The 23,172-nt window shown below is 66.5% G+C and overlaps 1 protein-coding gene across 3 annotated transcripts; it reads left to right on the top strand.

The window, feature by feature from the left end:
• Nucleotides 1–1,084: 1,084 nt before the first annotated feature.
• On the top strand, nucleotides 1,085–23,035 carry NHSL3 (NHS like 3). 3 transcript variants are annotated; one of them, XM_064398064.1, is made up of 7 exons: nucleotides 1,085–1,295; nucleotides 16,540–16,695; nucleotides 16,896–16,951; nucleotides 18,018–18,135; nucleotides 18,463–18,579; nucleotides 18,665–21,502; nucleotides 22,204–23,035. In XM_064398064.1, exons 1-7 carry the CDS (start codon nucleotides 1,091–1,093, stop codon nucleotides 22,224–22,226), a joined length of 3,513 nt encoding a protein of 1,170 aa, XP_064254134.1. In that variant the 5' UTR covers nucleotides 1,085–1,090; the 3' UTR covers nucleotides 22,227–23,035. The 3 variants fall into 3 exon arrangements, with proteins under 3 accessions (XP_064254134.1, XP_064254133.1, XP_064254135.1); XM_064398063.1 differs by lacking the exon at nucleotides 1,085–1,295 and adding an exon at nucleotides 7,879–8,130; XM_064398065.1 differs by lacking the exon at nucleotides 1,085–1,295 and adding an exon at nucleotides 14,043–15,174.
• Nucleotides 23,036–23,172: the final 137 nt, after the last annotated feature.

Genomic DNA, 23,172 nt, shown 5'->3' with positions numbered 1-23,172 from the left:
CTGCTCTGGCACCCTGTGCCAGGGGCTGCCCACCCTCACAGGGAAGGATTTCTTCCTGAAATCTAATCTAGATCAGATTGGAGTGATCGTGCTCCTGAGCAGCTTGTGCTGGGCAGGGAAATCCTTCCCCAGAGCTCCTGGAGCTCTCCTGGCCTCAGGCAGAGCCTGGAGCCACACGGGAGGCTGAATTCCTGAGTTCCCCCCTCGCCCCCTGGCATTCCATTTTCAGGAGCTGATTTGCCATTAGCAGCAAGCAGCAGCGTGGCACGGGCTGCAGGCAGAGCCTTGGTGGCCTCAGGCGTGCCCAGGAGGGAGCGCTGGGTCCCCCGGGGCGCTGCCACTGGCGGTGACAAGGCAGATGTCACCCCGGGGCCGTCAGGGGAGGAACCGGCGGCGGCTGCGGGATGGGAGGGCACGGGCAGGGCACGGCTGCCAGCTCCGGCTTGTCCCTGGGGCCAGGCCAGGGCCGGGGCCGGGTCAGGGCCGGGCCAGGGCCAGGACAGGGCCGGGCCAGGGCCAGGACAGGGCCAGGACAGGGCCAGGGCAGGGCCGGTCCCCGGGATGAGCCGGACGCCGCCCCGGGGGTGACGATGCTGCAATTCCCGCTCCCGCTCGGTGTTTCCCGTTCTCCTGCCCCCCGCTGACGCTCAGCGCCTCGGGCGGGGACAACAGAGGGTCCCAAGGGCCGGGACCACCCCGCGCTGTCCCCGCAGCGCCCCCCGCGCGGGCAGCGAGGGGACAAAGCCGGGAACGGGAAGAACACCCCGGGGAGCTCCGGCGGCCGCGGGAGCGACCCCGGCGGCACCGAGGGGAGGGTCCCCGCTCCCCACGCCCCCGGGGCCACCTGCGGGCGGGGGGCGGGCGCCGGTGCGGGCGGAGCTCCTGCAGCCCGGCCCCGCCCCGCACTGAAACTTTCCGTCGGCGCCGGGCGCTCGGCGGGAGCCCGGAGCGGGGCCGGGGCTGCAGCCGGAGCCGAGCCGAGCCGAGCCGAGCCGAGCCGAGCCGAGCCGGGCGGGCCCGGCCCTATGGGCAGCGGCTGCCGGCGGTGCGGGGCGGTGCGGGGCGGTGCGGGGCGCTGCCCGCCGCGGCCATGTCCGCCGGGGCTGCACCTGCGGCGGGCGGGGAGCGGGACCCGGAGCGGGGCGGCGGCGGCGGCGGCTCGGCGGAGGCTCCCGGGGCTCCCCCCCGGCGGAAGAAATCCCGGGCGAACTCGCTGCGCCGGGCGTTCAGCTGGCTCCGGGGCCGGCGGCGGCCGCCCAAGGACGGCAGCGGCTCGGGAGGGACGGAGGGAGCAGGTGAGGAGCGGGCGGGGAGGTGGCCACGGTGGCACTGAAGGAGGGGTCACGGGGGCGGCCGCAGTGGGGGTGGAGATTTCAGGGAGCTGCTCAAAGAGGTGTCGAGGTAGGGGTCACGGCGGTGGCCAAGGAGGGGTCACGGCGGTGGCCAAGGAGGGGCACAGTGGTGGCCACGGTGGTGTTGGAGTGATGGCAGAGCATTGAGTGATGGCTGTGGGAGTGGGCGAGGGGTTGTTGGGGTGGTGGTGGCAATGGTGGCCAGGGCAGAGGGCGAGGAGGGATAAGGCTGGTGGCTGTGGAGGGCTCAGGGTGGTGGCAGTGGCCAAGGAGGAGTCACGGCAGTGGCCGTGGAGGTGGTGAAGGAGAGGTCAAGGTGGTGGCCATGGAGGCCGAGGAGGTGCTACAGTGGAAGCCAGGGAGGGTCAGGATGGTGACCCTGGAGGTGGCCAAAGAGGGGTCACCGTGGGGGCTGGACAGGAGTTGAGGTGGTGACCATGGCTGTGGCTAAAGAGGGGGCACAGGAGGGGCACAGGGGCTGGCCACGGTGGGGTGGGGTTGCTGGCCATGGTGGCAGCAGGGGTGGCTGAAAAGGGGCAAGGAGGTGGCAGTGGCATGGTGGCAGTGGTGGTGGCAGTGGTGGTGGCAGTGGCCATGGGGCCGTGGTGGCAGCAGGATGGATCCGGCAGTCCCTGGCACGATCTGGCCCCAGCCCCGGGGCTGGTGCTGGTTCACTGGGTAGGTTCTCCCTGCGCTGAGTCAGAAGGTCACTGGGGCTGAGGGAAATCTGGAGGGATGCCAGCCGCTGCCACCTCCTCCTCCTCCTCCTGGGCAGGGTGTTTGCGTGCTCCAGGTGTGGCCCTTCCTGTCCCAGATATGGCCCTCACCCCGGCCCCTCCATGGCCCAGCCACGTCCCTGGCACCCTGAGCAGGACAATCCTGCAGGGGAAGCTGCTCTGGGTCCCCTCTCCTGGCCATCCTGGAGCTGTTTTGGGGATGCCAGGGCTCAGCCAGGGAGCTTTGGCAGAGCGATGGGTGCTGGCTTGTCTGGTCACGCTCCTCTCCTCGGCGCTGCTTTGGCAGCAGTGGATGTCCCAGCGAGGAGGGAATCACCCCAAAAGCCTGTCCCACCCCACACCCTCGGGACACCGTCTGTGTCACACCCCTGCCCTCCCCGAGGGCACCTCTGCCAGCCATGTTTTGGCTCTTTTGCCAAGGGAGAGGCCTCTTCTGTGGCACCCAAGCACAGCAGGGTGTCAGCTGGGACTTTCTTCCTCAATTTGCTCCAGGGAGTGAAATTCCAGGCACCCAAGCCTGTGTGCTGCGTGGAGGAGCACACAGGGACCTGTGCTAGGACAGGAGTGGCCGTGGAAAGGAAAAGAGGCTTGGGAAGAGCTGAGCTCCCTCCTGGGCTGATCCCTCAGATGCTGCTGGTGGTTCCTTCCCAGCTCTCGTGTGTGGACGCCGCTGCCACGGCCCGGCACTGAAACCTGAGCAGAAAAAACGAGATGTGCCGGAGCATGTGATGTTCCTCTTCACGGCAGAAACGCCCCCAGCAGCTCTGCCAGCCCTTTTTTTCCATTTTTTTTCCCTTCCCCTGAAGTTGTACCGTTCACCAGCTAATCCTCAAAATGCCAAGTCACGGCCCGCCAGGGTCACAGCTCGGGGACCTGGCTGTGGCAGCTCGTGCCAGCCAGGGCTCTGTCCCTGCACTGCCACCCCGCTGTCCCACCCAGGAGAGCTGTCCTGAGTGCCACAGCCCGTGCTGGTGATGGAGGGGCGTTCGGTGCCCCAGCCCGGGGGTCTCTCCCCTCTGCCTGCGCTTTTCCCAGCGCTGCCATCCCGTGGGACGGACGCGAGGCGCCCCAAATTCCCCCTGGTCTCGCCCCCCTGGAGTGGCGGCAGAAGCGGCGCAGATGTGCAGCGGTTGCAGCTTGCCTGCGTGACTGAATCCGCCTCCCGTGCAGTTCCAGCAGGGAGAGCGCGCCAGGAGCCCCTCCCTGCTCCAGCGCCTCCGGCCGCCTGCACCCGCCCCGGGGATGGGGTAACGTGTCCCCGGGCATGGGGGTCAGGGTGCCTCACGGTGCTGGGCTGGGCTGGGGGGAGGAAGGAGGGTTAGCCCCGGGTGCTTTCCGGCGGCTCTGACCTGCCCGGAGGCAGCGGGACCGGCTGGGAATTATCCCAAACATCAGCTGGGAGCTGTGGGAGGGGGACAGGGGAGAGCTGCAGCGGGCTCGGAGTGCCTCAGCCTGCCCTGTGGCCGTGTGGTGCTGGGGGCGTTGGAACAGCCCCTGACCCATCACCCTGCCCTTCCCCAGGTGGATTTGGCCGTGGGTTTGGGACGGGGCGAGCCTGACCATCCTGGTGATGGGGAGGGGAGCAGGATGGCTCCAGGCGATGGGGGAGAGAGAGAGAATTCACCCCAGGGCTCATGGGTCAGGGCTCACCCCTGGGCATCTGCCCGCTGTCTGTGGGCACTGGTGATGCCAGCATTGCTCAGCACTGAAATCAGGCAGGGGAGGATGAGAGCATTTCCACTCGGATCAATCCCCTGGGTCCCGTGGCTGTCAGCAATCCCATCTCTCTGCCCAAACAGCTGGGCTGGGAGGAAAGGCTCCCTAATCCCCTCCTGGGCGAGCATCAGCCGCCCCTGGGGGACCCCAGGGGCTCTGGGAGAGGGGGTGGCTCCCTCCCAGCTGGAATTGCATCCCCTGGATGCTCTGACGTTTGGCTGCAGGTGCAGTCCCAGCCGCTCCAGGGTTTATTTCCACAGTAACCTCTGGAGGCAGAGCAGAGATTGAGCCCCGGCGGGGAGAGCAGCTGGGCTGTGCCAAGGGTCAAACGCAGAGCGAGGATTTGGGGAGCCCTGGGCTGGATTTCGGGGTGCAGAGCTGTGAACACAGCTCTGGGGTGAGGGATGAGCTGGTGCTGGGGTCCAGTGCTTTTAGTCTGTTTTTTTTGGCTGCTGCTTTATCCAGCTTTCACAACATTCCTCTTAATTCCTTGATGAAGTAAAGGAACCGATGTTCCAGAAATATTAAATTAGGGTTGGCTTTTTTCTTTTTTTCTTTTTTTTTCCCTCCTTTTTGATGCCAGCTTAGTCCAGCAGCAATGATTTCCTGAACTGGGGTGGGGGATAGTGATGTTAAAAATAAAGCTTTCAATGCTCACAGCTGCTTTGTAGCAGCAGCAAGTGCTTGTTGGGACTGGGGATTTGCCATGTGCAGGGCGAGCAGAGGGTGGAGGGGCTGGGCTGTGGTGGGGATCGTGCTCAGCTCCTTCATGGAAAGGGTTTTTAAGCACTGGGAGGAGTTCAAGAAACAACTGGACGTGGCACTCGGCGCTCTGGGCTGGTTGACAAGGTGGGGTTTGATCACAGGTTGGCTTTGCTGATCTTGGAGGGTTTTTCCAGCCTTAATAATCCCTTGATTCTGTGCTGGTGACATTTGATGCCACAGGGTGCACGTGAGCCCTCAAGGAAATGTGGGGCTGAGCTGTGGAATCTCCCTGGACAATTATTGCCTCCATCCTCTGCTGCCACGCACGGTTTGGTGTAAACACAGTTGAGCCCCGAGCTTGTCAGCTCAGAGGAGAGGGGAGAGGGTGGGGATTGCTCCGTGTGTGTGTGGGAATGAGTTTGTTCATCTGCCAGAGGCAGAGAGTGACACTTGAGCAATGTGAGCAGCAGGAATCCCCTGGCTGGCCTGGCCTGGCACGGGCAAACAAAGAGAGGTGTGTCTGCAGCCACAGCTATTCCACCTGGAGACAACTGGGAGGGCTTCTCCTGAGAATAACGTTCCATGAGATCCGATAAAACGATTGCACAGGGTCATATTTCCCCCATGGAAGGGAGGTCTGGTTTCATAAGACAATATCATCATTGAGTCGGGCCCCGGCAGCGCTGGGAACACAACCCGCTGGGAGGTGAGGAGCTGGGCAAGGATGAAGTGAAAAACCATTTCCCTGCCAAGCAGGAGCCAGAGCCTTGGGCTGGTCGTGCTGTGCAGGGGTGAAATGCACCTGAGCCTGAGCAGGGAGCTGCTCTCCCTGCACCTCGGGGCTGGAGCCGGACCTGTCATCGGCAGAGCCGGCCTGGACTCGGCTGCAGCAGGAAATCATTTGAAACCCTCCTGGTTATGTATTTCTGTTAATGATTGGGGATCTCAAGTGGGGTTTTTGTGTTACCTTTGCCTCGCTGAGCTTTACTTCCCCGTGAAGGGAACAAGGGCTGAATTCCTTTCTCGTTCAGGCAGCTCAGCTCCTGCTCTGTGTCTGCTGGGAGATGGGATCAGGGTCAGAAAACTCCAGAAGGAGTGGGGGAAACTGCAGGAGGGGTGGAGGGCACCAGGGGGGACAGATCTGCCCCCTGTGACTGCACAGAGGGTCCCATGCCTGGGCTGGCCTCTCTGACCAAGGGAATGTGTGACTTTGGCAGATCAGATGTGCTCGGGGCAGCCACGCTGTGCTGACCAGATCTCTATCTCAGGAGCAGCTCTTCTGCTGCTCCCAGCTCTTAGCAGAGTTCTCCCAGTGAGTCAAAGCAGGGATTTCTGGCCTGGAGAGCAGATTCTGCCTGGGATCAGCATCTCTGGCCCGCTGTGCTGGGGAGGCTGAGGATGCTTCCCCTCCTCGCCCTGCCCTCCCCTCACACGGAGCAGGGATTGGGGAGCTCAGCTGTCCCCACTCCTGAGCCAGAGCTCTGCTCACATCACCAGCTCTGGGACACACGATGAGAGCAGCCTGCCCTCAGCTTCCAGGGGGTTTGTGCCCTGAAGCAGCAGCGGGGCAGCTCAGTGGGGTCTGGGGGATGCTGGAGCCCCCCGTGCTGCTCCCAGCCCCCCAAATCCTACAGGGATGAACCAGGAGGAGCCGGGGCTGCTCGTGGCTGTGAGTTACCCATGGCAGTGGGTGCAGCTCAGAGAAGCCACTGGGTATTTTTGGCACCCGCGGCGTGCCCGGAGCTGGCTCCCTCCCGGAGCTCTGCCCGGGCTGTGCCGGGGGCGGAGGCGCCTCGGCGGCCGCGTTCCCTCAGCCAGCTTCGGGAGTGGAGGGGGAAGTGTCTCCCTGGATCTGGGGCAGGCTCCAGCCTCCCTGCTTCTCCCAGGGAGAGAAACGCGAGAGCCGCGCCGGGAGATTTGCTCTGGGTGGAAGAAATCTGCAGAGGAGCCCCTGGGGCGCTGGGGAGGGGTCTCGGCGGCACGGGGGTCCGCGGTTTGGGATGGAATCCCGGGGCTGCTGGGCAGTGGGAGGAGGACTCGTCCCAGCCCGGAGGTGCCCCTGGCTGAGCAGAGGAGGAACCCTCGTGTCCCGCAGTCCCTGGGCACAGACCGGTCACTGATCTGCTGCTCTTGTGGCCATCGTTTGTTCCCTTGTTTCACCCTCGCTGTCCTGTGAACGGGGCACAGCCAGCGGTGGAAAACAGGGAATGTTTTCCTCTGGATCCCCTCACCTCCCTAAAATGGGGCACAAACTCACGGGGACAGTCCCTGCCCAGCTGAGCGTGCCCTGGGCACCCAACCAAGCTGCTGAGGAGCTGAACCATCAATATTTCCATTGCTGGGGAGGACTGAAGTCCAAAGATTAATTCGGTGCCGATCACCTTGGGAGGTCAGGACAAAGCTGCTGGTTGATCTTTAATTTTTTCCTTTCTTTCTTGCGCCACCTCCCCGGTTTTGTGCCTTTCCCACAAAACCCTCCTTCCTATTTATCCCAGCCTTTGATGAATCACCTAAGGAACATAAACACTGCCAGCAGGAATTGCCCACCGCTGCCTGCCTGGCTGACCCCTCCCTGCCCTCGCAGCGTTTAACGCTCTCATTAAAAATCAGGAGGGGAAAGTGGCCGTGGGGAAGGGGCCGCGGAGGGGCTGCTCTGGGCGCTTTTGGAGCAGCGATTCCCGTGCCCTGCGCCCTGCCAGCCCTGGCTGCTGCTGGAGCGGGGGCTGGAGCAGGGAGAGGCCGGGGTACACCCGGGTACACCCGGGTACACCCGGCCAGGGCGCGGGAGCTGCCGCCGCTGTGAGCAACGTGCTCGTGACTCGGCCCTGGGGAGGGCACGGGGGTGCCACCCACGCCGGGCTGCGCGGGGCTGGCATGTGGCTGCTCGCCCCGGCTCTGGGCAGCGCCACGACCCAGCCCGCGGCCTCGGGCGCTTCGCTCCAGCCTTGCTAGTCCTGTCCTAACCTTGGCCGGGCTGGGCGAGGTCTCCCCAAACCCCACAAGGGGGAGAGTTGTAAAAACCCACCGGGGGCGGGGAGGGTTGTAGCGGCGGCTCTTTTGGGGCCAGCAGAAGTGGCGGCGTGGCGAGCTCCAGCGAGGGGCGAGCCCGGCTGGAGGCGACATCCCCGCGCTGCCCGGGGATGCTCGGTGCCCCTGTGCCGCCCGGGGATGCTCGGTGCCCCTGAGCCGCCCGGGGATGCTCGGTGCCCCTGAGCCGCCCGGGGATGCTCGGTGCCCCTGAGCCGCCCGGGGATGCTCGGTGCCCCTGAGCCTCTCGCTGTCTCCCAGGCATCCCGGGCGGAGGGACGGGGCTGGGAGGGCGCGGATGCTCCGGGCGCTGCCGGCTGGCCCCTCCTCTCTGCCCGTGCCATTGGCTCCGGCACGGAGCGCTCGGCTCCGCCGCGGCCGGGGCGATGGGAGCGGGCGGCTGAGAGCCCTCCGCTCCAGCGGGGCCGCCCCGGAGCCCGCCCGGCCCGGCCATGTAGCTCCGCGGTGCCCTCCACCCGGCCGCGGTGGAGGCGGCAGCGGCCTCATGGGCAACGCGCACCGCAAGAGGAGCCCCGCGGGCGCCAAGCCCGGCTCCCCCTGGCCCTTCGGCCGCTCCGGGAAGCCCAGGGCAGGTAGGAGCCGCGGGGGGACCGGGGGATGAGGCGCGGGGAGTCCCCGCTCGGGTGCCGGGGGATGGGGCTCGGGGGGTCCCCGCTCCGGGAGCTGGGAGGGGTCGCGCTCTCGGGAAAGTTCTGCTGGGCCGGGGAGGAGCGGGGGGCGAGGGGGGCTTTGCTGTGCTCTCCCTGTGCTGGGGGGCAGGATGGGCCCCCGAGCGCGGCGTGGGGCGGGGGGAGCCCCCCAGGCTGCGGGCGGGGCCGGCCGCGCTATCGGGACGGGATCAGCAGGGTGAGTTACTGATTTGTTTTCCGAGTGGGATCGCGGCGCTGCCAGCGTCGCCTTCCTCCCCGCCCCGTGCCTGGGTTTCTCTCGCTGTGCCGCGGGGGTCTGGGGGCGTTTGCAGGGGCTGCTCCCCCCCTCTCTGTGTCCGTCCGTCCGTCTGTCCACACACCGATTGCCCCGCTGCTTTGTGCTCCGTCTCCATGGATGCCGCTGGAAAGCCCCGCGGGAAGCAGGGACCGAGATCTTCCCTGCAGGGACGGGAGCAGGGAAAGGGTCCCAAGCTGGGCGGGACCCACGCGTGGAGCTGCGAGCCCCGAGGGTGCCTGGAGAGCTCCCTCCGAGCTTCCTCCGTCAGAGCAGGGTGATGCCAGCAGGGTGATGCCAGCAGGGAAGGTCCCTCGCAGTAACGTCGTCCCCATGCCGGGCTTGCTGATTCCCCCAGTGATGTCGTTAAACTGTCCCCGTGTCCCCAGCCCAGCCTGAGGCCAGGAGGGGCCTGGGGAGGCACGTGGGCAGGATCGCAGGAGCAGGCTGGCAGCACCCAGGGGTAGCTGGGGGGTTTTCCCCTGCCAGCCCTGTGGGGTCTGCTGTCCCTCCTGCCCTGTTTCCCTCACAGGCAGCAGCACCCAGGTGTGAGAGCCCAGGGTAAAAAGGGCCTGGAGTCAGCTCTGCACAGGCCTGGGGACACCGAGCAAAACCACCCCAGAGGTGGGGCCTGGGATGAGGAGACCCCTCAGCTGCACAGGGAGAGGGTGCAGGAATGTCCTGGCTGAGAACATTGCTCAGTGCATGGGGAAACTGAGGCAGGAGGTCACACATGGCCCATGGCCGTGCTGGGACAGCATCTCCTTCCCTGCAGGCTCTCCACATCCTCCCGCAGGCTCCTCTGGTCGTGCTCTCCGTGCAGGAGGGGCTCGGAGCCACGGGCCGGGCTGCCTGGAGCTGAATCCCCGGCACATCCTCCACGAGCCATTCCCGCTCAGACCTCCACCTCCTCTCCATGCCCGGCCAGCCTTGGCTGCCCCTCGTCAATCCCGAACCAGGACCGTGCCTCCCTTCCCAGGGCTGCCGGGGAAGCCCTGCTCCATCTCCTGGAGCGGGCGGGATGCGGGGCTGGCACATCCCGCGAGCCGAGGGCTGCCTCTGGGGCCGAAGGCCGTGGGGTGGAAGGTGCTGAGAAAACATGGGGCGAGTTGTGTTTGTTCTCTGCCACGGCTCCATGGCAACGGCGCGGCGGCCACAAAGCCAGAGAATTTGCATTGTGTCGCTTCAGCGTTTCGGAGGGCGCAGCCGGGATGGCCGGCTGGGGGCAGGGTGTGCCGGCACCCTCCAGGACCCGGGGTGCCTCTGCATTTTGGGCTGGAGAACGATTGCGCGTGGCGGGCTGCTGGAGCAGGGTCCCCAGCTCCTGGCTCTTTGGTGACTGGAACCTGAATTCGGCCCTGCCGTGCCCGGTGTCGGCGCACCCGGCCCGGGCAGGCACTGGCAGATGGTTTTGTGCCTGTGCCGTGTGTGCAGAGGGTGGGCACCGCCGCTGGGTGCTGAGGGGACACAGCAGGGGTGCCCAGGGACAGGGTGGGCACGGCCGAGGGCTCCGGGGTGGCTCTGGGCCGAGCCCACCCACTCTGCCCACCAGTGCCAGACCCACGCACCCCGTGCCAGCCCTGGCTTGCTCGGGGGGCATCCCCAGCCTCTCATCGCGGGCTCCTCCACGCCGGGGAAGGTCCTTGAGCCCCAGGGAGAGCGAAGCCCCTTATCGCCTCCTTATCGGGACTCCCCGCCGGGCCCTGCTGAGTCAGGGCGCAGGAACGTGGCCGCTGGCCAGGCTGCGCCCGCGGAGTCAGCGGGGATGGAGCGCTGGGTGCGGGGTCACCCGGGATGGAGCTCTGGGTGCGGGGTCACCCGGGATGGAGCTTTGGGTGGGGGGCACCCGGCTCCCGCATCCCCTCGGTGCCGTTGGGGCGGCTCACAGGAAAAAAAAACAGCCCAAAACACATGGAATTGTTGGATTTGGAAGGGACCTTGAAGCTCATCGCGTTCCACTCCACGGGCAGGGACATCTTCCACTATCCCAGGCTGCTCCAGCCTGGCCTGGAACACTTCCAGGGATGGGTACCCGTGTGTCCCAGGGTGGCTGTGGCTGTGAGCGTCCCCAGCAGCAGCGGCAGCAGCCGCGGAGCCTCTCGGCAGCACCGGCTCCTGCGGGGCAGCTCCGGTGTGGGCTGAGCCGTGTCCTTTGCAGCCGCTCCCCGTGCCAGCCCCACGCTGGGCCGGCTCCGCAAACACCCGGGGGGCGGATGAGAGCAGGGGCCGGTCCCGGCGGGGGACACGCCGAGATTTACACAGGCGCTTCCTCCAGGCACGGCCGGCCAGCATCCTGCTGCTGCCGGGACATCCGAGCCCTTCCCGGTGCCCCCTCCCGCTCCCGGCTGTCCCCGGCAGGCAGCTCGGCTCTGCCGTGCCGTGCCGTGCCGTGCCGTGCCGTGCCGTGCCGTGCCGTGCCGGCACCGAGAGGCGGGGATGGCACCTGCCCTGTGCCTCTGGCTTGTCCCCCACCCCGCCTTGGTGGCAGCCGCTGTCGCTGGTGGCACCGTGTCCCTCTCCGTGGGAGGATCGGCACCTCCGCAGCGTTTCCCTGGAAAAGCCCCCGGGCTTGGGCGCTGCCTGCAAGGACGGGGGATCCGTGCACGGAAAAAAACCTGCAACGTCTTGTCCTTAATCCGGCTCCTGCGGGGAGCCTGCTGTGACAGGCAGCGCCCGTGCCTGGCGAGAGCGCCCGGCCGGGCACAGCCAGCCCGGAGCGCCGGGGGCTGGGACACCGAGGAAGGGATGGAGGGAGGGACAAGGCTCTGGGGGACTGAAGGAGGAGGTGTTGTCGCTGGTCACAACGCCGCCGGTGTCACCCTCTGCGGCCCGTGCCTCTCTCCTGCCCTGCGCTCCCCACGGGGATGTTCCCGCCCGGATCCGGCTCCTGGCAGCAGGAGGGAAGGCTGTTATTTACCTTCAAACCTGTTTGGTGGCTTCTCCGGGAGGGACGAGCGCGGGGTGGGGCCGTGGTGGGATGGAGGGGGCCGGCTGGGCTGCGGCAGGGGCCGGGGGAGGCACAGCCACCAGCGGGGTCCTGCCCGGGACCCCCCTGCTCTGCTGCCTGGCCGGGGCTGGGGTCACCCAGGGAGCAGCAGGCACCTGTGTCACCTCAGGGCTGCTGTGGGGCAGCGCGGGACAGCAGCGAGGCCAGGGCCCCGCTGCACAAGCCCGAGTGCTCCTGTCCTGACAGCAGCCGTGCCTGGAGGCGCCGGAGCCACGGCTCTGCTCCAAGGGGGATTCTGCAGCAGCTCCTTCTCCAGGGCCTGCTGGCTCACCGAGGTGAGACCAGGCAGCTTTCTGCGCTGTGATTTAGAGGAAGAAAGAAAAAAAAAAACAAAAAACAATCCAAGTTTGTTTTCTCAGTTGAAATTAATTTTAGTTCGGGCTCTGCGTGGGATCGTGTTTGAGAGCCGAGCCCGCAGCGTGGATGGGCGGTGTTTATTTGCTTGGTGGAGATGTTTTCCTGGCTGGAGCAGCCCCCAGGTGTGGCCCAGGGCAGGCTGGCAGCAGGGGCTGTGTGGCCAGAGCCACTGTCAATATTATTGTGCTCTTACCCTGCCTGGAGTGCTCAGGGTCTCCCGGGGTGTCCCAGGGCGTGGATGCTGTGCTGAGACAAGGATTTGGGGAACGGGTTGGTTGCCTTTAGAGGCTCCCAGACACCCTAAAGAGTTGAAGGTTGCAAAGGGAGCAGAGGAACAGGATGCTGGAGCCGATGGGCTGGATGAGGTCCCTTCAGAATCAGAATATTGTGTGATGCTCTGTCAGGGTCCATCCATGTCCTGACAGCTCCATGGAGCTCTCAGGAATGGTGTTCGTGGTGTTATCCTTGCTCGTGGTGGCAGCTGGCAAGCAGAGCATCCCCAGGCCTGGATGGTGCTGGGAGGGACCCCCAGAGTGGTGGGGGAGCACCAACCCCGTGGGGCAGGGGAGGCTTCTCACTGCCCTGGCTGCCGGGAGAAGGAGGCAAGGCGAGAGCAGGACACAGGCGGGCTCCTCTGAGACCTCGCAGCCCCTTCCCGCCGGCCTGGCAGCTCCCCCTCCTCCCCATTTTTCGGCGGTGAGTCAGTGGCGGTGGAGGGGCGGGCACGGAGCCGCCGCAGGAGCCGCGCCGAGCGCGGAGCAGGCAAGTCGGGGCAGTGCCGAGCAGGCAGGGGTGGATGCCTGCAGCCCAGCCCGGCCCAGCCTGCTGCTCGCAGGAGGCACAGGCCTGCCGGGGAGGGGGACGGCAGCCGGGGCGTGCTCCCCTGGCTCTCTCCAGTGAAGAGCAGCAGCCAGCACCGAGTTCTCTGGGCAGCATCGGGCTGGCCGTGCTCCTGCGGGGTCTCAGCCCTTGCGGAGCCCTTCCCACTCCCACTCTGGGAGCTCCAGCCTGGCTCAGGCAGAGCTGAAGGCAGCGTGCTTGGGGCTCCCTGTCCCTTGCTGTGCCTGGTTCCGGGGATGCTCTGCTCCCTCCGGGGCAGCCTGGCCCTGGCAGCAGGTACCAGCTGGGGAGCCCATCCCCGAGAGGCTGCCTTACCCGGGAGCACGCGTGGCCAAGGCACGTGTGTCAGCAGAGCCCGGAGGGCACGGGGCGATCCGGGATGCACCGCGAGGAATGCACCGGGGCCGGGACACCGGCTCCAGCCGGGCGTGTTGCTGCCGGCAGCGGCTGCAGCTGCAGCGGCTTTCCCAGCCCAGCGGGACCTGCAGCCCCGGGGCTCTCCCCTTCCTGGATTCCCCCGGCCCCAGCAGCTTTGCTGTGTTGACAGAGCCGGGGTGAGGCCGGCCGGGTGAGGATGATGAGGTAGCGAAGGTCACAGGGAGTGGGAGAAGTGGAGGCTGCCACGAGGCCCCTCCTGGATTATCTTCTGGGAGGTTGCAGCTCCTCCTCGGCGGTGCCACACTGGAGAGGGACACGTCTTCAGCAGAGAGGGATGTTCTCCAGGTGCTCTGTGTGGGCAATGGGCCACAGGCAGCAAGGTGGAGCAGGGCCAGGCTGTCTGCCAGCACCTGGGAATGTCCTCACAGCGCTGGAAGCAGCTCCCACCTGTGCTGCCATCAGCAGATCCATGGGCTGCAGCTCAGCCGTGCCTGGGCCCTGCTCCAGCAGCTCAGGAGGGGCTGTCTCCCTTTGCTGGGGAGCTCCTGGTGCCATGGAGGGGGGCCTGCTGCAGTCCCATCCCCGTGGCAGAGCTGGAAGGCACACTTGGAGCAGTGTCCCTGCCAGCCACCACCACCCCTGGGCCTTCCTGGGCTCAGAGCTGCCCAGAGCAGAGGGCAGTGCTCGGCTCAGCACGTGGCTGCCTGCTCTGTGCATCCTCAGCCCTTTAATTATGTCCCTTTTCCACTTGTGCTGTGGAAAGAGCTGGGGAAGGTCTGCCCACCACCACCACCCCCTCCTGAGGGAGCGTGTGGGCAGCAGGGCCCATCCTGCCCCTGCTGCAGCAGCTGCTGCTCAGGCACAGCCAGGAGCTGCTGCTGTTTGGGGCCATGGCCATGTTGGCATTCCAGGGAAGAAATCCTCGCTGAGCCCAGAGCTGCCTGGCTGGGGACGCAGAGATGTCCTTCACAAGGTCAAAGTGTCCCTTGGGCTGTGCAGTCACTGCCTGGGGCCTGCTGGGACCCTGTGCTGGGTGAGCCCACGCTGGAATAAACCCTGGGCACAGCCCGTGGGGAGCTGCAGGGCACGGACAGAGGGTTTGGCACAAGGACACGGCTGCCTGCTGGGTAAACACTGCGTGCTGTTCACTTTTTGGGCTAAAACACCTGAAAATGGGGGGGATGGAGCTCCCAGAGGCGCTGGGCACCCACTGCCCTCCACGGTGGGGACAGCGACCGGCAGTGCCAGGGCAGTGCCACTGTGTGACCGCCTGGCATTTCTGCCCCTGCTTTCACCTGCCTCCGCAGCAGCAGCTGGAGCTACTGGTTAGACTGGTCCCAGACCTGGATTTCCCCGGTGCTGCCAGCCCTTGTGACCGTGTCCCTAAGGACAAACACCCTTTGCCCCGTCCTGGCTCGTGTTCCCTGCAGGGAATGGGGCTCCTGGCAGGTCCTGGGGGGCACTGGGCACAGGCTGGCATGGGGAACGTGACCCTGCTGCCTGTGCTGTGTCACAGCCAAGGTGCACAGTCCTCCCAGTTCCTCCCAGTTGGCCGCACTGTTCTGGACTGGTTTGCAGCGCTGCTGTGCCCAGCAGGGTCCTGGGCAGTCCCAGGGGTCCGAGAGGGAGGAGAAGGGGAAATGCTGGCCCCGAGCCTGGAAGAACAGATCCCCGTGGTCTGTGCCGTGCGTGGGAGGAGGCGGGAGGGCCGGAGGAGGGGCCCCTCTTCCCTTCTGCCGCGGCCGAGGAGCGCGGTGGGCGCAGCTGGGACTGTCCCCTCCCGCCGGGGACTGTCCCCTCCCGCCACCGCGCAGCCGTCCCCGGCTCAGGCTGCTCCCTGCTCGCAAGCAGCTGCGCCGGAGCGTCTTCGCCTGGCCGAGCATCCTCCCGCCCGTGCGGATGAGGACGGAGGGAGGGAGCTGGGGGCCGCCGGCATCCGCCCCGCCGGCACACGCCGGGTGAGAGCGGCCTCGGCACCACGGGCTGAGCATCCTCGGGGGGCGGCCGAGCCCCCCTTCCCTGGGGACCGGAGCCTCTCCCCGCTCCCCCACCATGGTGGTTTTCATGGGCAGGAACCTCTCCTCGCTCCTGGCTTTCTTCAAGAAGAAGGGTGAGTGAGCGGCGGGCAGGGAGAGGCAGGGAGCAGAGCCCTGTCCTCACGCGACCCCTGCCTGCCGGGACCCCCGGCCCGGCCCGGGGTGCTGGCAGCGGGCAGGGGGCCTGCCAGCCCCGGGGGAGGGCAGGGAAGGTCACCGCAGCCCCGGCCGCTCCAGCGCGAAGTTCCCGGGATAAATCCCTGCGCTCCAGCACGCCGGGGGGTGTCAGCCCCTGGGGGTGTCAGGCGAGGGGCTGCCGGAATTGGGGGGGAAAGCGGATTAGGGACGTGGCGGTGGGGGGGCCGCGGGTGTCTCGTGTCCCCCGCAGGGATGTGGCAGCAGCACGGGGGTCGGTGTGGCAGCAGCCGCCGTGCCGGCCGGGCCGTGCCCGGTGCCCGCTGGCTCGGCCGGCGCTGGCGGAGGCAGAGGCCGGCATGGCGGCAGGGCGGGCGGCTCCATTGTTCCAGGCCTCTCCTTTGTGTGCTGGAGACGAGCACGGCTGCCTCGCTGCCTGCCTGGGCTGGCCCTGAGGGGCCGGGAACACGGGGGGCACGGGGGACGGGGGGCGGTGTGTGGCGCTGGCCATGCCGAGCAGCAGGTGCCCGTGCCCCCGGGGTGCCAGCCCCGACAGTTCCTGCGCTCGCCCTCCCCTTCCCTTCCTCAAAATTGTTTTTCTTTCTGGGCAGGAAGAGTTTGAGGCTTGGCTCGGGAGCGGGCAGGGCTGTGCCACGGTGCTGCAGTGCCAGGGCTGGCTGATGCCAGGGCTGGCTGATGCCAGGGTGGGCACTGCAGGGTGCTGGTGGTGGCTGTGGGGAGGGGGCTGCCAGCCAGGGGGTGGAGGCTCCGCGCTGCCCCAGGCGTGGCAGATGGGGAATTCAGCATCCAGAGGGGTTCCCAGCAGGGATTTGGGATCTCTGCTGCTGGATGTGCCTCAGTTTCCCTCCTCTGTGCCTGCCGGGGCATGGGGGGAGTCCCTGCTCTTGGGGTGGTGAGCGAGGCCTGGGAATGACGCAATGCTCCGAGGGGAAGGGAAAGTCATCTCATCCTCATCCTCCTTCCATCCCCATTTCATCCCCTCCCGTGCTGCCCTTCCCTGCTCAGCTGCCCCCAGCCCCACACAATTCTACGCCTCGTTAGCTCCTAATGAAGGCCTTGGGGAAGGAGGGTGGACCCACATGGCCGGGACAAAGCCAGCAGAGACATCCTGACTCCGGAATATCGACCGCGCCGCGGGCTGGGGTTTCTCTCGGTGTTCCTGGTTTGGATAACATCACCTCGGGGTGGCTGTCACCGCCCGGGCTCGTCCCCTGTGGGGTGGCACGCCCTGGTGGCGGCGTGGCCGTGTCCCCCCGGCCCGGCTGACGCCGCTGTCCCCGCAGGCGCTGCCAAGGGCGAGGGCGAGAGGCGGCTGAGCGTGCAGTACACGGCGGGCGAGCCATGCCCCGACAACGTCTTCTTCCCCAGCACGCGGCCCCCGCACCTGGAGGAGCTGCACAACCAGGCCCAGCAGGGGCTGAAGTCCCTGCAGCACCAGGGTAGGTGGCCCCGAGCCTTGGTGGCCTCGGGGACACGGCCGAAGGGCTGTCCCAGCTCCTGGCTGGCCGGGCGGCGTGGGCGGCGCGGGGCTGACCGGAGTCCAGTGCTGCTGGCCGGGCTGTGCAGGGGGCACTGCCAGCTCGGCAGCTGCTTCCCCTGCGTGCCCTGGAGGGATTTACCTTCTGTCTTCCCTCCGCAGAGAAGCAGAAGCAGACCAAAAGTGCCTGGGACCACGGGGACACCAGCAGCCTCCAGGTGAGCCCTGCCCGGTGGTGCTGCTGGGTGAGGGGACGCAGGGTGGCTCTTCTGTCCTCTGGGTGGTGTGTGGGGGCAGACAGGTGACCAGCCGAGGTGGCAGGACCATGTCCAGGGGGGTTGTGGGGCTGGACTGGCCGTGTGTCCCTTGGTGGTGTCTCCTTTGCCCCATGATGAGCTGTGCTCCCCGTCCTCAGCCTTGGCACATCCTGCTCTGCCCTGTGGGGCTCTGCCAGGGCCCCCCTGTGCCTGCATCCCTCTGTCCCCCTGTCCCTTCCCCACCGGTGTCCCCTGGGGGCCCTGCCTGAGGAGGGGTGACGTGGTGGCACACAGGGACTGCTGGCCATATCCAGCCCGTGCCTGTGCCCCTCCCCAGCTGCTGACGAGGGGAAACTCCCCCTCCTTTGGCCAAGCTGAGCTTTGGCAATCCCTGCGCTCTGACCCCGCTGCCAGTGCCTCACCCTGCTTGTGTTTGCTCAAGCTGCTGCCTCTCATGGGCTCTCAGCCCCTTTAACCCCTTGCAAGTGGGGGACTGGGAACCCCAGCATGGGCAGAGCCTCGGGGACAGTGAGGTTCAGGGCTCAGGTGAACTCTGAAGTGTCTCATGCCAACCTCTGCCTGTGCCAGGGGTGCTTTGGAGGGATGGGGACACTGGGAGCTGTGCCCAGCATGGGGCTGTACTGGGGATCCTGCCTGTCCCTGTCCCACAGCCCCCTCCCAGCCGTGGCAGCCCTCCAGCCCTGGGCTCTGGGGCACAGCCGGGCTGGGAGCACCCAGGGAGTCACTTTGGACCTGGCAGCTCCTTCAGGTGCTCCTTGCACGCCCCAGCCCCTTCTCCCCTGCCCTCCGGGGGGCTGCAGGGCCCTGCAGGTCCCAGGGGCTGCTCCCAGCCCTGCTCCTGGTGGGAGGACTCTGGATGCCGGCGTGGCTGACTCAGCCTTTGGCCCTCGGAAGAGCTTTTGTCTGGGCTGCAGAGTCAGTCCGCGGCGGGGAAGGGGCCTGGCCGGGGCCGGGGCAGTTCTGTCCCCGCAGCCCCGGCTCTGCTGAGCCCGCTGTGTCCCCACAGTCCTGTGCGTCCTCGGAGGATGACAGCCTGTCCTTCCGGAGCCGGGCAGCCTCCTGTGCCACGGACAGCACCTCTGAGGATGCGCTCTCCATCCGCTCCGAGATGATCCAGCGCAAAGGTGCCCGGTGGGGCTCGGCACGGGGAGGGTGGCAGGGAGCTGGGCTCTGCCTTGCTGTGGCCACGAGCCAGCACAGGGATATTTGGGGGCTCTTGGGAGAGATGAGAGCAGCTCTGGCTGAGTCAGTGTTGGGGCTGGGCGAGGGGGATGGACAGACAGACAGACAGACAGCGTCTCCTCCCTGCTCAGACCGTTCGGTTGGTGCCTCTCTGGGCTGTTCCAGTGCCTGAGCCTGGCTTATCCTTTGGCAGTGGGAGGTGCTGGTGACACTGGGGACACCTGGCCAGGGCCCCCCTCACCAGCTGGACCCTCTCACACCTCTTGCAGGTTCCACCTTCCGACCACACGACTCCTTTCCCAAATCCTCAGAGAGGGCTGGCAAGAAGAGGAAGGACAGGAGGACAACAGTGCTGGGCATCCCCCAGCACGTCCACAAGGAGCTGGGTAAGCTTTGGGGGCGAGGGGGGATTTTTAGGACCCATTTGCCTTCCCTTGGGATCACGCTGAGCTCATCTCTCCCTGCTCCCAGGTCTCAGGAACAGCCATGGGGCCAAGGGCCATCCCGAGGCGGATGGGCGAGGGCCGGGGGGCCCTGGGGACAGGCAGGCAGCGCAGCCCCTGCTGAATGGGGGGCAGGTGTCCGGCGATGCCGTCCGCATCCCCACCATCGACGGCAAGCTGCAGCCTCTGCCCGCGGCCGGCGGCGCCCGCGTCTGCCTGGGGGTGCTGGAGGAGGCGGACGCAGCCCTGCAGAAGCACATCAACAGGGTTTACTACGACGACAGCCTGCTGGGGAGGAAGACGGCGGCCAAGCTGTCGCCCATGGTGAGGCCGAAGTCGCTGGCCGTGCCGGGCATGACCACCTACGCCAACCCCCCGGAGATGCTGGTGGGCCCCGTCATGTCCATCTCGCCACAGGGCACCTACATGTCCAAGATCATCCCCAACGCCATCCTGCCGCCCATGGTGGACGTGGTGGCCCTGACGAGCAGCAGCGTGCGGACGCTGAGCCGCTGCAGCCTGGTGTCGTCCAGCCCGGCCTCGGTGCGCTCCCTGTCCCGCTTCTCGGAGCGCAGCCCCCGCAGCCGCGAGCCCTCCTCCTCCAGCGACAACTGGAGCCACTCGCAGTCCACGGAGACCATCGTCTCCAACAGCTCCACCATCTCCTCCCAGGGCGGCTGCGACCACCGGCAGCCCGAGGCGGGGCCGCACGGTGAGGCGGACGCGGCGGCTCGCTCCGACACCGACCAGATCAGCATCTACAGCTCCATCAGCTTCGCCAGCTCCTGCTCCAAGCCCGCTGCCGGCCTCGCTCCCGCCACCGCCGGGCTCCCGGGCGCGGGCAGCGGCCGCGCGTCCCCCGCCTACAGCACGAGCAGCCAGGCGGAGGGCTCGGACACGGCCAGCCTGGCCAGCGAGCGCTCCTCCGCCCGCAGCGTCTCCCTCAGGAAGATGAAGAAGCCCCCGGCCCCTCCCCGCAGGACCTACTCGCTGCACCAGAAGGCTGACGGGGAGCCCAAGGTGCTGGGGCTGCCCCCCAGGCCCGAGCGGCGGCCGCAGCGGGAGAGCAGCGCGCCCTGGTCCCCGCGGCCCGAGCCCTTCAGCCCCACGGGCGAGGATGAGGTGTTCTCCCCGTCGCTGAGCGAGACCAGCAGCCTCCGCTCCGAGAGCCTGGCGGGCGCCAGCTCCCCCGAGGCCCCTCGGGGCCGCCCCGGTGTGACGGTGGTGCTGAGGGAGCCTCAAGCTCAGGCCAAGTGGAGCTGCCCCGACGGCTCTGACCGCACCATGTCCCCCTCCAGCGGCTACTCCAGCCAGAGCGGGACGCCCACACTGCCCACCAAGGGGTTGGGACCCCCAGCTGTGTCCCCGGGCAAGTCTCAGCCCCAGAAGCCGGACCGGGTGTGCTCCCTGCAGTCTCCTGCGCTCTCCGTGTCCTCCTCCCTCACCTCCATCTCCTCCTCGGCCTCGGACCCGACCCCGCCCGAGGTGCTGAGCAGTCGCTCAGACCGGTTCATCATCCCGCCGCACCCCAAGGTTCCTGCTCCCTTCTCCCCGCCACCCACCAAGCCCCAGCAGCCCCCGGCCCCCAGCGGCCCCCTCCAGCCCTCACAAAGCCCCCCAGCGCCCAGCACTGCCAGCCAGGAGCCCCCGGCCAAGCCCAGCGGCAAGTCCCCACCGCCGTCACCGCCGCCCGCCTACCACCCGCCTCCCCCGCCGGCCAAGAAGGTGGAGGGGAGCCCCCAGACCAGCAGTGAGCCCCCCACCGACACCGCCTGGCCCCCACCGCCACCGCCAGCCCCCGAGGAGCACGACCTGTCCATGGCAGACTTCCCCCCTCCGGATGAATCCTATCTCTCCAGCCTGCCCGACGCCACCTCGGCCCCGGCGGACGGGCAGGTGGCCACACCGAGCCCAGGGGCTTCATCTTCATCATGTCAGCAGCAAGAGCCACCCACCGAGGTTCCACAGCCTCCACACCCCGCTGAGCCCCTTCCCACGGCCTCCGTGCCCCCGCCGCCGCCGCCTCTCCCGCCGCCCTCGGCTCCGGCCCTGCCGCCCCAAATCAGCCTTAAGAGAGCGGCCAACGGCCCCCGGGCGGAGGCCAAGAAGGAGCCGGTGTCGCGGAGCAAGAGCGGCCCGGCGGCCAAGGAGGACGCCAGCCTGCCCATCGTCACGCCCTCGCTGCTGCAGATGGTGCGGCTGCGCTCCGTCAGCGTGGAGCCCGCCGCCGGGCCCGGGCCCGGGGCCGAGGAGCGCCCGGCCCCCCAGAAGCCCGTCCGGCGCTCGCTGTCCACGCGGCAGCCGCCTCCCGCCCACGACGCGGTGCCTTCCAAGCAGCTCCACCACGCCGTGCACCTCAAGGCCGCCGCCTTGGCCGCCGGAGAGGCCGCGGAGAAGCCGCCGGGAGGCCGAGCGGCCCAGCCCGGCCCCGAGGGGCCCCCCGGCGACGGGCAGCTGTCCCCCAGGAACAAATCGCCGGCCTCCACCGCCAGCTTCATCTTTGCCAAGAGCTCCAGGAAGGTGGTGATCGAGACGGCCTCGTCCCCAGAGGCACAGGCCGACCTGAAGAGGAACTTGGTGGCCGAGCTGATGAATTTCTCGGGGCAGCGCGCGGCAGCCCCGGCTGCTGCCGCCCCGCAGGGCCCCGGCAAGGCGCAAGCCCAGCGGAAACCCGGCAAGATCCCCCCTCCAGTAGCCAAGAAGCCTTCGCTTGGCTCGGGGCCGGCTCCTTCCCCGAAGGCACCGGGGGCAGAGGTGGTGCTGGACGGGGATGCCAAGGTGGAGGAGAGCAGGACTAAGAGCGAGCTGGCGGGGACGGAGGGCAGGAAGGGCGCGGAGCCGCCGCCTCAGAGCCTCCCTGCACAAGGTACGTGGGGTGGTGCTGCTCTCTTTCCCCGGCTAGCTGATGACAAGAGGGGGGTGGCAGGTTCCCCCTGGAGCTCTGTTGAATCCCAGCTGTCATTTGTTTTGGCGCAATATAAAACACAGGCAGCGCACACGGGTCCCAGGGAAACTTTATTTGATGGTGAACTTCCCCTTTTCCTCTCCCGGGACCCCGATCAAGGGGCAAACAAAGACTTATAAGTGTGTGCAGGTCTCAGGGGAAGGCACAACGTTCAACAAATCAGGGGAGTTGGGAGTAAAAATTCTAGGTGGAGATAACAGCAGTGACCCAATACCATTCCAAGGGAGGAAAAGCGGTTTCAATAAACGGGTAAAGTTTGGAGAAATAGAAACTAGAAACTGGCTGACGAAATAACTGGGAAAAGGCAGAGACAAAAGGAAAACAGCACCAAGGAAAACCACCGAATCACAAATCAAACCATAAACCTACTAATAAACCAAAAAGCACGATACAACAGGGTGGGAGCCACGGGGTGATGCTGCTGGAGGTTCAGGATCCTGAGCTATGCATTCCCAAGTGATAAATCCCCAAGCTGGACGCTCAGCACGGCTCCTGGGTTGTGTTCCAGCTGGGGGGAACTGGGCCAGCAGGGGCAGAGCCTGTAGGGCTGTGGGAAGCTGGGATTTGGGGTGGCTGATGGGCTTTTTCCTCCTGCCTTGCAGACAGACGGGGAGAGACGGCCTGAAGGATGACACTGCAGGACTGGAGCCCCCACGGACAGGAATCCAAATCTCTCAGGGACCTGGGCAGGTCAACGGACGAGTGTGGAACTGGCAACTAACTTAATACAGGAAGCAAACAGCCTTAGCCTCCACGGCCTTGATGATATTTATGCAAAAATGGTGTTGGTTTCACTTTCCTAAGTACTACAGCTTTATTTTGCTTTTTTTTTTACTGGACTCGAGGCCCGTGCCCAGAGCCAGCACCTCCTCCCTGCCAAGCTGATGCTTGGTGTGGGTGTGTGGAGCTGAGCAGCCACACCCAGAGGAGTTTGGGGGCCAAAGACACCGGAGCTGGGGCCGAAGACGCCAGAGCTGGGGCAGAAATCCTGGAGCTGGAGCCACTGCTGCTGGCCAGACAGGCTGTGAGGAATGGAAGCACTTTGGACAAGGAGTGGGAAGGCTTTGGCCACGACAGTGCCTGGGGGAGTGCAAACAGGAACAGGAGGGGACGGAGGTGCTGGCTGGGAGGGGTCAGAGCTTTGGCTCTTGATGGAAAGGCAAGAGGGGCTCGTGGCCAGCACCAGCTCTGGCCACTCGCCACTGCCCAGCAGGAGGAAGGGCCTGGCTCTGGCCCTGGGCTCTGGGGTAGAGCCTTGATTCTGTTTCTGTAAACTCGGGTCACATTTTGATTTCTTTGATTGTAAAAAAAATGAAACAAAAACCAAACAAAACAACAAACCCAACCAAACCAAACCAAACCAAAAGCAACTGACCCTCTGCCGCCGAGTAGCTGCTCAGAGCTCTGTACTGGCTGGTAAAAATGATGACCGAAGCTTGCTGCCTCCTGTTCTTGCTGCTTTATGGTTGCAGGTCCCTTCTGGTGCTGCTGAGCTCCAGGGACACCCTTGGGCTGGCTCCCAGCAGCACTGCCCAGTACAACTCTGGCTGCCAGCTCCCCTGGACAGACGG

Source organism: Passer domesticus, chromosome 24, assembly GCF_036417665.1.
Source record: "Passer domesticus isolate bPasDom1 chromosome 24, bPasDom1.hap1, whole genome shotgun sequence".
In the NCBI taxonomy this organism is placed as follows: domain Eukaryota; kingdom Metazoa; phylum Chordata; class Aves; order Passeriformes; family Passeridae; genus Passer; species Passer domesticus.
Note: the sequence above shows the minus strand (reverse complement) of the source record. Positions and strands in the feature narration are given on the sequence as shown.

What these genes read in the sequence shown, in the direction of transcription:
- NHSL3 (XM_064398064.1), top strand. Translation starts at nt 1,091, where the DNA reads ATGTCCGCCGGGGCTGCACCTGCGGCGGGCGGGGAGCGGGACCCGGAG. An exon ending in GCACGTCCACAAGGAGCTGG is followed by an intron (nt 18,580 to 18,664) that starts GTAAGCTTTGGG and finishes CCCTGCTCCCAG; the next exon opens with GTCTCAGGAACAGCCATGGG. An exon ending in TCAGAGCCTCCCTGCACAAG is followed by an intron (nt 21,503 to 22,203) that starts GTACGTGGGGTG and finishes CCTGCCTTGCAG; the next exon opens with ACAGACGGGGAGAGACGGCC.